The 12,334-nt window shown below is 40.7% G+C and overlaps 1 protein-coding gene across 2 annotated transcripts in view; it reads right to left on the bottom strand.

The window, feature by feature from the left end:
* Positions 1 to 12,334, bottom strand: part of LOC106965156 (hexokinase-1-like) — a 49,440-nt gene that overhangs the window by 5,493 nt on the left and 31,613 nt on the right. For both annotated transcript variants that reach the window (XM_015061079.1, XM_015061080.1), the window contains exons 14-20: positions 3,143 to 3,262; positions 2,976 to 3,071; positions 2,792 to 2,891; positions 1,937 to 2,120; positions 1,691 to 1,846; positions 738 to 825; positions 367 to 512 (exon numbers count right to left, since the gene is read on the bottom strand). In XM_015061079.1, the coding sequence (XP_014916565.1) occupies positions 367 to 512; positions 738 to 825; positions 1,691 to 1,846; positions 1,937 to 2,120; positions 2,792 to 2,891; positions 2,976 to 3,071; positions 3,143 to 3,262 (890 nt within the window). The remainder of the gene's footprint in view (positions 1 to 366; positions 513 to 737; positions 826 to 1,690; positions 1,847 to 1,936; positions 2,121 to 2,791; positions 2,892 to 2,975; positions 3,072 to 3,142; positions 3,263 to 12,334) is intronic.

Genomic DNA, 12,334 nt, shown 5'->3' on the forward strand with positions numbered 1-12,334 from the left:
AGAGTTGAGCAAAAACCCCAACCGGGACGTTTTTTTTTTTACTTTTTTTGAAAAAAAAAAAAAAAAAAAAAAAAAAAAGAGAAAGAAAAGAGAAAAATATCAAATCATACAAATGAAAATTATTGAGTTTCTTTTAATTTGTGGTGCGATTAACTGATTTATAGGCCTAATTCTGGGTTGAACATCACACATCTTAAATACAACGTATATTTCTTTTGTACCGTTTTGGCTTAATTGCTGCTCTGAGATTGTTGTTCTTTTGTTTTGGTCTGTATACTTCAGATAACAATCAATTGCTAAATTAGTTGACGATTATCTAAATAATCAGAACTAAACTGACTAATCGCGTCATTATGTCACACTTACTGTGGGTGTAACTTGTAGAGTGTGCCGTCCACTCCCACAGTGATGTTCAGGTGGTCCAGTCCCCGGTTCTCCCTTATCTTATCGACGACAGCTGCCACCCCGGCCCCGCACAGCTGAGCGCCGCGCCGAGACACCGCTCCGCACACCTGCCAGCACAGAGCCTCATCATCCATCACTGCAACACCCAACAATCTGGACCAGCTGCCACAGTTTGCAGGAACGGAACGAGGACATCAATGTTTAAACCCAGAAAACACACACAGGTCTGTCTGCAACTCCTGCGCTCCGTCAAACACGGTTTCATTCAACAGGATAATAACGAGATTCTCCTGCTCTGGGTTCATGACTGAGTCGGTTCCTGTTCGCCTTACCTCTTTGACAATGATGCTGTCATCACAGGTGCTGTCCAGTCCTAAATGCTGCAGGATGGTTCTCACCTGCAGCAAAGCCAACCTGTCACTGAAGACACAAAACATTATGATTACTTTAAATTAACCAAAACTAGAGCTGGACAATGTGGCTGAAACACGTCACAACATAAGTGTGTCATATCACTCGATACCAATAATTATTCAGGTTTTCCTCCATTGCAGTATAAGCCTGGCGGGCCACCAGGCTTCACTTGTGCCCCCAACCAGGCTAAGCTTCGCTTATTTATTTTAGTTTTTTTAAATGTTTGCATTTTTTAAGACCTTATTGTCGATATTCAAGCATTAATCTAAATAAAGTGATATTTTCAAATTTCCTGTCCATTTTAAACATTGTTTAACTCAAAAACACGGCAGGCCGCTGAACGAATGACGGCCCAGCACCCCAACCACTGGGCTTACCAAGTTTTCTGTGGGAAACCCTGTTATTGATCAGTTTGGTTTTTGTTTAAAATACCTAAAACGCTTCCAAACTCTTGACGTCACATTCCGCGTTTTATCCAGTTTCCTCTGAAGTTGTTGTTCTCATTTTCTCCTTTAACTTCACGCAGATGTTAGTTTTATTTTTATGCCGTTTTGAGGCACAGTGGCAAAAACCTGAAACTGCTGCAGTGCAAGTAATTCAGCAGGTTGTTGCTAGGCAACCAAAGAGAGTTGGCTGTTGCTAAGCAACCAAAGAGAAGGCGACAACTGTTTTGACTTTAGGAAAAATTAAGAAAGTTAGCAGAAATTATTGAAAACTGTTTCAGACAAAATATCCACTGATATTGATCACGTGTCTGTTTTTATTGATTTATTGCCAAGCCATAATCAAACCCTTACATGTTTCCTGCAGCTTCCTTTACATTTGTTTCTCCTGCAGATAGAAAACCACAGACAGGCTGCTTGTGTCTTACCTCTCGATCTGTGAGAGGAACTTTGTTTCAAAGATGCCTCTGGTCTTCAGGGTTTCAGAGATCTGCCCTCTGAACAGGAAGCCTCTCTTGGTCATGTCTATGAGGATGTTCCTCACGATCTCGCCGAGGTACATGCCGCTGATCATCTTCTCATATCTGGAACGTGAAGCACAGGCGTGTAAAAACGCTCCAGAACCGAAAACATCAGCGAGTGTTTCTGGGGAGGACGGAAATGTTTCTGATCACCTCTGCTTTCCTACGTTAAGGGAGAGGTCATCCACGGCGTGGTCGTAGTCCGTCCTGAAGTCGTCAAGGCAACCGTTGTCTCCAAAAGCTCCCCACTCCATGTTGATGCACATGCGTCCATGATCGCCATCGACCATCTCAACGTTCCTCATCTCCTCCATGTAGCAGGCGTTACTGCCGGTTCCTGCGGCCAAACGCACACGTAAAGCCGACGCAGCGCAGGGAGATGAATATCGGTCATTCGGCTGCGTTCACACTGCAGCCTGAAGTGTCCCAGTTCTGCTTTTTTTTTTTTTTGACGTAGTGTAACCTTATATCTGATCTTTTCACGACAGTCTGAAAAACACAGGTTGGATTTTTTTTTTTCAAATGCGACCCAGACCACTTGGATATCCGATTCAAATGTGACCTGAACGTCCGGGTCACGTTCATCCAAATACTCGACAAACGTCACTATTCTGCGTTCCGATATGCGAAAGCGGGAAGAAAAACAACAACCATGATGGACTTTATGAGAGTTAAGTTGTTAATATGCTGCTCCGGTCGGACAACAACTTCAAATGTGTAAGCTAAGCTCCGCCGTTAGCCTCCATGTTTACTTCCACCCACACTGCGCATTTCTTCTTCTTTACAGCGGTTGGTAAAACACTGAGCTCGCTCTCTATGTGTGACATTATTGCGCCCTCTGCTGGGCATGCAGGATACTTTCAGGTCAATTGCAGTTCACAGTGGAGATCACATACAAGCGTGAACAACCGCTGCAAAGAAAATCCGATTTGATTTAAAAAAAAAATTGGAATTGGGTCACTTCAGGCTGCAATGTGAACCCAGCCTTACACTCGATATGTAACTCACCAGCAATGAGTCCAATCTCACAGGTGGACTCTTCGTAGGCACAGGTCATCATGGTTCCCACTGTGTCGTTGACGATGGCCACCACATCCAGCTCAAACTCCTGAGGAAGCAGCCCGACCCATCATGCTAAGCTACACTTTAAACTACCGCTGTAAACCGGAAGATGATCATCTTCAAATCTTACCTGGTTTCTCTTAATGGAGTCCCTCAGTAGTCCGACAATGTCTTCAGACTCACAGCCTGTCGCCTTGAAGCCTTTGGTCCAAGTCAACAAGATGCCCTGCATGCAGAAGCGGAGCGTCATGAACTGCTCAGCGACTCTGGAGCAAACGAAGGAGACGCTCTACTCACAGCGTCCAGACCCGTCTGTCGGCAGGGGAAGGAGAAGGTGAAGCCCAGAGGAAGACATGCGGTCTTCATCCCCATGTAGTCCAGGAAGTCACTGATGCAGTGCACTATGTGATCGAACAGCTGCAGCAGGAGAAATCATTATAAATATACAGAACTTGATGAAATAGCTCCATGTTTTCAAAGTTATTTCAGGTTTTCTACCGAGTAAATCGCTCCTTTTTATAAACAAAACTAAAAATGTGAGGTGCATATACAAAGATTTTGAGATCAGAAAAACATTTCAATGTCAGACGAGATAACTCCACAAAATACAATAAGCACATTTTCAAACAACGTTTATATTCATTTAGGCAAAACAGGGAAGAACACGTCCAAATCGGCCTGGATTTAAAAGTAACTTTCCACAAAACCCAATAGCTGCTTGTTCCAGTCTTGGTTACCACAACTAGCATTAACCATTTGCAATAATTCAGGCATTGATCTCAGGGATGCAAAAAAAATGTATCGACTTACAATTAAACGTCAACTAATGGTTTATTAGATGATAAATTAGTTCCAATAATGTAAATTTATTCCTTTTTAAGTGTCTGTAGTTTGGCCACCGTCCAGCAGAGGGCGCCACTGGCCGTCCTTATTTCTTATTTTATTTCAGTTGATATAGCTATAAAATGTCAGCTATCTCAGAGCAGGAAAGAGAAACGGTCCTAACAGAGTCCGATGTGGGTGAAAAATGCACTTTTCTTAATTCCCTAATGTCCCAAAGCTCCTTTGTTATCTTTCTGGAAAGAGTTGATAGATGTCAGGGACTTCATTTCTCAACTGAATTTCTTTATATCTGGTTTGTTGCTTTTTGGATCTTTTACGTTTCACAATCACATTCTGTTTGAGTGATTTATTGATTCTACAGGTTGGTAATAAACTTTTAGCCCTATAATTATCCCATAAAGCCCAGTTGGTTTAGATTTACTTTTTCCCTCATTTAAATAATCAATCGAAAATTACATTNACTTGGGGACAAGGAGCAAAAGGGGCAGGTGCTCAAGCACCCCCAGCGTCCCCCCTCCCCCCTCTGCACGTGCCTGACTCTGATCACATGTACTGGGACAAATGAAGGAAATGTGCGCCTGGTTTTAGACCTCTGAATATTTTTGTCCGCTGCACTTTCCAAAAATTTGTTCCTACTCCAACTTTGAGCTTGAAAGCTGCACGCTTTTTATCCATGAAGCCCAAGATGTTTGTTAAAGAGGAGGAATTGCTGCAAAGTCAGAGATTGAATGCAGGTGGTTGTAGACAGAAAATCGATTTAGTAAATAAGCGGAATTTAATTACACTGTCTTACAGTTAGGATCAGATGAGGATGTCTACATTTTGAATCTGCCTGTCTGGTTGGATTAAATTGACAATATTTTTTTCATACTATGAATGGGATGTTTTTTTCTCGTAGAGTGCCTTGAGACGTTTGTTGGGAATTGGCTCTATAAAAATAAATGGAATTAAGCTGAACTAAATTAAAAACTTCTCACTAAACTGTTTTTATTATATTACGTAATTATTACCGCTGCTCTTTGAAGAGCCTAAAGAATTGTCAGAGAGGAAACGGCTTTAATAACACCATCAGGGTTAAATTATAAAAGCATGGTTAGGGTATAAAACTGTTGTCCAAGCCTGGATTTAAAAAAAAAAAAAAATGTAGCACAGATTTTTCCATCACCGGAAAGAGTTTTGCACAGGACAGGGAGAGACATGCAGAGAGCGGTGGGCAGGAAGAAATTGATATTGCATATTGATTCTGGGGAAGCTGCAAAGACCTGCAGCTCAGATGTGACAGTATGTTGACAGAGAAAACATTTAGTTGTGAACCCTGCAAATCTTGCTTTGATGGAAGACTGGAAGGAAGAAAACCATTGTTATAATAAAATCCCAAATTGAAATCTGTAGTTGCAATGTAACCACATTTGAAGATGTAGAAGGATGAATAATCTTGCGAGGCAACGTGTGAAAGCAAAACCAAGAAATTGTTCAAAAAAAGAGCAGCTTTGGTACTTGACATCTTCAGCCTTGTTGTTTCCTTACGAGCCTAGTAAAATGTAAAACCTTTCTCCTCCCAAAAGTTTTTTTGTGAATACTTAAATATTCCAGTCTGCGTAACTTCAAAGAACTGACGATGTTCGCAAGTCCACATCCCTGCGAGCGCTCTGCTCATTCCCGCTCTTTCATTCCGTCGGCCCCTTCAGTAAATATGTGCAATGGCTCGTCTTTTCAAACAGATTCATTTTCCATGTATTTATTTTAAATGAATATTATTAGCTGGCCAGGCAAGAAAAGGTTCTTATGCTAATCCGCCGGAATCGCACAGGCATTTTCATTTAATGCCTACTTATAGGCCATTCTTTAACGACTATTTGCCTCACAGTCTTAGCAAATGAGCTCTGCACCCTAGACTCCTCTGCGCTCATAATTTCATTGCTAACAAGAAGATACCCCCACCTCGTCCTCCACCCCCACCCCCACCAAACACCCCCCCCCCCCCCCCCCCCCCTTCCCCCCCTTTTTTTTTTTTTTTTTTAAATTATTATCTAATAATACTTTCTATTGCTTCCAGGTGTGTTTTGAATTCACAGTTCCCCAACTAAGACAAAAGTAGAGTTAAAGTTTTCAGTACAGTGGCAGAGATGGATAGCTGCAAATAAAGACAGGATTTGTAGTGATACATTTTCCAAACTTGTATTTTCACGTCACATGAAAATACAAGTTAGGAAAGCAGTGTTGCCAAATATTTCGTATGTTTGGCAAATACCTATAAAATAAGAATAACAGGTGAGAAACTTGACAAACCAGATTGAATATATTACACATTCTCTTCCTCTGTAACATATTTCTTCATTAATAGCTCAACAGACCGGAAAAAGACATGAATAATACTCTGCTTTTCAATTATGCACAAAGAAAACATACAGAGCACAAGATAATTTAAAACTGCAAACATTTAACAACAGTTTTATAAAGTATTAATCAAAGTAAAACAAATCTACATCCACACATTTCACACATTTGGCAACAGCTAGAGCCTTGCTCTGATTCTTTAATAAGAATAAGTAAATTCAGAATATTTAGTGATTATGAAGAAGATATGTTTATTAAAAATATATTCACTTGTCAATCCTGTGATCTTATTGAGGAAATTAATCATTCATTTTCACATACCAAAACATGGACGTTCAATATGTCTGCAGAAACATGTTTGCTGTTGTCTTGTGTTTTGTTCTTCCTTTTCTTAAATGATGATTTACCCAAAAAAGTTATTTTTTACATCAAACCCAGTAGGTGTTAGTCTACAGAGCAGGGCATCATCAGTGCAAATGCACTGTCAACTATTTGGGGTTTTTTACATTATGTTTTTTTTAATCACATCTTATCACAGCTATCAACTCAGACAGATATACCAACTATGGGTCCATTTCAGTCAATTAGTCCCAGATTCCAAGGTACATTTTTAAGCATAAGAGCAAAGACCAGGTCGTAAATGTAGCTCCTGATCCGGTAATGCACACCTCTCAAAAATAAGTGCTCCACTCTGTTTTTCAGGTGTTTTCAAGAGGCAAACATGCATGGAAAATGAATCAAATGCATAGATATATTTGTCACTGCTTGTTCAGCTTCTTGATACATTTTATTTAAAGCACCTTTCAAAACACTCAAGGACACTGTACAAACAAGATTGTGGGAAAAAAAAATGACGTGACATGACGATAAACCAACAAACCATCAGCAACCTTCATGAGTTAAAACATTACAGAGGACATGAAAATTTGACCAGATGATTTTGATATTGGCGGTTTTTAAACTGAAGAAGGGAATCAATGTTACAGGTATCAGGATCCAGCTGATTCCAGTGCTGGGATGCAGGGTAAGAGAAGGCTGTGGCCCGCATGGTGCTGAGGAAAATGGAGGAGACGGAAAGGAGACAGAGGACGTGACGGAGCTGGAGGGCGAGTGAATGAAGAGGAGCTTGAGCAGGTAAGGTGGTGCCAGGTGGTGGATGGCTAGAAGGTGACTAGGAGGATCTTGTCAGTGTCGTATTCTAGCTCAGACATACCTATAAGGCTAAATTATTTGCAGCTGGATCGCCTCTTCTATCTCACCTGTGTTCCTCAAATAAGAAAACTATCTAGCTAGATAAAAATTCATCAGAATCTCATCCAGCATATTGCTTGAGACTTAAGTCTTTGTATGAGTCTTGTTGTTTATGATCCATCTTAGACACTTATCAACTTTAAAAAACAAGGTAAAACTTCAAGGAAGCATAAGTAACATTTATTCAATGTGTACCGTATATTCTTTTAATGCGCTTGTTCTGTAAAGCACTTAGAAATACCTGGCTATGAATGGCGCTGTACCGATCAACATGTCTGGCTTTACTTTGGAGGAGTCAGGTGAGCAAAGAATGAGTTCAAAAATCAGTAACACGAAACCAGAGCCTGTTCTGTTTTAGGCCTTGGATGTGAGCTGAACATTTAGTCACCGTTTTGCCTTAACATTCAGATTATAGACAAGTGGGTGTCTTTGAAAGATCGCGGTAGGTTCCGACCTTCACCTTGAATCCCCGTCCACCTATTGTGGCACCCTTCGCTGCGACTGTGGTGTACAGGTATTGAAGTTTTCTACCAAGGTATAATGAGTGACGGGGCTTCTTTGATTCCTTGAAAGCTTTCATCTTCAGTCAAGGTCCCCACTGGTAGAGTGCACTTTCTCTTTTCCTGTTCTTCTTTGTCTCTTGCCTTGATGTCTGATGGCAAAGAAGGAGAAAAAGATCTTAAATACAGTCCCCATTTGATTACCAACCTTCTGTCTGCAATTTTCTCATCATGCGCCCTTTCTCCCTGGATTTATGCTCATAATTGGGATGCCACAAGTGAACTATGGAAACTAATTTTGCCAGTTGTCGTTGTGTATTAGAAAGTTAGCTAGGCAGTCTTTTTCTTGTGCAGCAAGTCAAAATCATTACTGCCTGAGCTTGTAACATCCCTCTGAGAGAGGGCTTTTGGAGGGCTTTAAGAGCACAGCAAGTCACTTGGAGGCAGAGTTTTATATTTTTTGCAAGATTTGTGGTGGAAAAAGAAGGAAACTTGAAAGGAGAACAACAAAGACAGCATTTGTTCTTTCTCCATGCTTGCACCCTCAGTCTAGGGTTCTAATCTCTTATTGTTTCAGACCCAAACAGAGACAAAGGAGTCGCAGATCAAAACAAATGACTATCAAGCTATCAAACAAGCACCACCCTGCTATGATTCCAAACGCTGACTGCGGGAGAGCAAGAAGAGAGTCAGAGTCAGACGGGTCGCACATTGTTTCCAGTCGCTTTGATGCAGAACTTAAAACACTTGGAGAAAAAAAATATTCAAACATCCACCATGAAAGAAGGAGGAAAAGGAGAAGACGGAGAGGAGAAAGAGGGCGTGACGCGAAACAAGCTAATACCCCTTTGCATATGTGCAGTTGTCTTTGTTTCATTAGTGGTCCAGCTGATAACCTTTATTAGGCCTGATCTGGAATTAAACTCGTGGACCAGCAGCGCTTTGAAGCTACAACGGGCTCTTTTCCTGTTTGTGCTGTAAATGCAGGTTGTGGTGTGGAGATAAAGCACTTCTGAAGGATATTAAGACTTGAAAGTCCCTTGGCTATTCTTTGGTACATATTTGATGTTGTTCTTTTGCTCCTTGGCTAAATTAGCATATCTCTTTCAAAGCTCCTCTCCCCAGCCTCCCCACTGATAAATGTAATCCTCTGCCATCATGTGTTCACTTAAAAGTCATAAATGATGGAAGTACATTGTGTTCACCGCTGACACATCAAAGTGCGATAACACGATTAGCAATGATGACTCGAGTTTGTTTCTGCCCCCCCCCACCCCACACACACACACACACTCTTCTCCCCTTCCTCCTTCCTCCTCATCATCAGCAGCCATTTGTTCTTTGCTGTATTTTTATCTCTTTCATTTTGGCGCACATCACTGCCTCTGTTTCAAAGTCACCGTACCAGTTGCAGAGGGGTGACAAAACCTTCGCTTCAGTTTGCTCACTTTCATTCAGACTCTCTGCCGAAAATTTTCCGTCAGCTAAATTTAGTACAGATCACATCATCATCCTCCTCTTATTCTCTCTCTCTCCCTCAGTGTGTGACAGCTTCTTCTCAACTTTTTTTTCTCTCTCAAATCGAGTCATGTTTGCTGGGTTAGAGGGCAAATGCGCTGCACCACTGTAAATGAGTCTGTAAGTTAAACTGCAAGGCACACTTTCTGGCTCATCAGAGTGCACGCATCAAAACAAAAGACAGTGACAGCACATTTGTGATCTATTATTTAGCCCCTTCTGTATTTGATCACGAGCGCTTGCCAGAGTGATGATCATGCAGATTAAGTCTGTTTCTTTCACTCACCGTGCTAAAAGCCTTTGCTTTTCTTGTTTTGAGATTTTTCAGGTTTTTTTTTTTTTTGCTACATTTGCAATTGTAAATATGAGCTAACAGTGTTTTTCTTTAAAAAAAAAAAAGATGTTATACACAGTGAGGTACTAAAACATCAGTGGAGAAACTTAACTGTTTAAAATGTTTTTATTGTTTTTGCACATATAGTAGAATGAAAAAAAAATTGCCACCTTACTGATTTCGTCGGGGGTTTTTTATGTTAAAATGCTTTACATTATCATTAAAATTTTAATGTCAGGTAAAGATAACCAGAGTAAATACAAGTGATGACAAAACGTCTTAAATATAAACCTAATAACAGGTTGTAGCAACAACTGCTACCAGTCTTTTATGATTACTGGCAAGGAGTCTTGTAAAAGAGATATATTGCCCCACACTTCTTTAAATAAATGCTTTAAATTAGACACAGTAGTAAAAGTTATTTATTTCTGTATCTGCATCTTCTTTGTAATTATGCATTTCTAATTCATTACCTCCTTTTTAGTCATGACAGCAACTTGAAGTACTGTGCCTTTTTAATGTCTTCTGAACAACTTTGAAAGCTAGATTTGAGACAAAGTAACAAAAATAAACTTTTTTAAATGAACATTCAAAAACTGGCACGTCCTCTGATTGGTCGTCTTTGATTGTGTTGACAGGAGCTTTCACAAGCGGACACGCTGTTCGTGCCAACTTCCCACTTCTCATCGCTTGAAACGGTGTAACCATTTTATTGCTTAGGTTGAACGGTCGGCACATTTTCAAAATTTTACAGAAATCATATGTATTAAAAAGCCATGAGGCTTTTGAATACCAATTTCACATTAACAGTTGGCATGGTTTTTCCTTTTTTCTTTCAGCTATCAATAGGGTAACTCAATACAACCACGTTTGTTGTCGTCGCTTTAATTTAAAGAGAAAACCAGTCTTTGTCTTTATTTGCTTCAACATCGGCTTGGAATAAGCTATCTTAGCATCTTAATTGTCAACAGCTAGCTTTTATTCACTTCCTTTTCCCCTTTCAGGCTAATTCCGAAACATAAAAGAGGCAGTTCAGGTACTTTATTAGCCAAATTATTCCAGAGAGGGCTGAAGGGACACACCAATCAGAGCTAATCTTGTTTGATTCCAAACATGAACGCTGCTCCCTTTAACCTTAACCACTCAGCTGTGCAATTGTTCACTCGGTAGAGAGAGAAACTCTGTGCGTAATTAGCGGGAGACCCCTTCATGAATTGAATTAGCATCATCTTTGTCCTCTCACCAGGAGTGTAGCCCTAATTATCCGTCTGCGTGTTCCAAGGGAGGCCGTGCACAACGCAAAGGAGAACCTTCTGGTGGCCCTCGTTTTCTGATTCGCAAGACAACAAAATATTCAGAAAGAAAGACTTTTGTTCTGAAAATGAGGGCAAACTCCTGAATGCTAATTGAAGTCTGACTGCAGATGGGTCTCGTTAATTTTCCACCACGCGGTCACGCCGTAACCCCGTTGGCATGCCCCTTTTATTTGTGTGTTTGTCTAAATGTGTGCGTGTACTGCACGGGGTGTTGTAGGTGAGATCATTTCGAGGAGGGGAAGCGCGGGCACCCGGGGAATAAAGTAACAATTCAAATCCAGGGTGCCTGCACAGCGTCCAGTCTCGCCTCTGATTAAAAATGCTAATGTGTCTCCTTTGTGCTTTGATGTGGGTCGAACAATGGCGACTGCGTTTGGGGTGGTGGGGAGATGTTACCATGAGACGATGTAATGTCGCCCTGCAATGACACCCAGCTGAGCGCTGAGACAGTCCAAATCAATCATGTCGCAGGGAGCCGCCATGAGTCCGCCAGCTAACAATCCCCCCTGCTCCTCAACTTCCAAGGCTGAGCAAGTCTAATTAGCTTCCCTCTCGCCACATGCTTCAGAAGGCAGGAAACCAAGAACGGCATAAAGAGAGTTCTGAACACACTCGGGCAGAATACGCGCAAAACACACCAAAACGTCCCACACATTGCCATCATGAATTGATTCATATTTGATAGAAACAAAAACCATAAGGAAAACCTTCATTAGCTGTTTGTTGTCAGTGGTGCATATTTTAGAGGCACAGTGGACTGCAAAAGTACTGTTGCCATATTTGCCCCTTTTTGCATTTTGTTAACATCTTTGAGCAACTCAAAGAAAATCCAGAAATCTTGCACAGCAATGTTTGCAAATAAAAATCTAAAAGAATTCTTAAATTTGTCTTCATTCCCCCTCTACTCGGATATCGCTAAATAAAATACAGTGCAACCAACTGCAGTCAGAATACACCTATTGTTTAGATAAAGTATTTCTGTGTTTTATTTAATCTCGATATAATCCCCCTGTTATGTGAAGGCATCAGATTTTTAATGAACATTAGTGAACAAACAAAATGATGGAAACTATTATGAAAACTAGCAGACAAGTCAGGGAAATGTTGTAATATTGTAGCACTGTTATTAAATCCATCATCCAAAATTTTAAAGTGCTACTGTAAGCCTACCTCAACCTGGCCAGCTGTCAACACTTGAAAACTGATGTTCTTAGATGCTGTCTGTCTTACTGCACTTGAGCTATTTTGCAAAGAAACCAAAAGAAAACAATCTCTTTATTTCCTCTAACAATTGCTGCTGCTAACCAAACTCATATTTAAAGACACAATATGATGCTGATGCAACAAATCTGCCATATCATGCTACCCTATACTCCAAGTCACTGAGCTT

This window comes from Poecilia latipinna, unplaced genomic scaffold (assembly GCF_001443285.1).
Source record: "Poecilia latipinna isolate Pla-1442-1.1 unplaced genomic scaffold, P_latipinna-1.0 Scaffold1776, whole genome shotgun sequence".
In the NCBI taxonomy this organism is placed as follows: domain Eukaryota; kingdom Metazoa; phylum Chordata; class Actinopteri; order Cyprinodontiformes; family Poeciliidae; genus Poecilia; species Poecilia latipinna.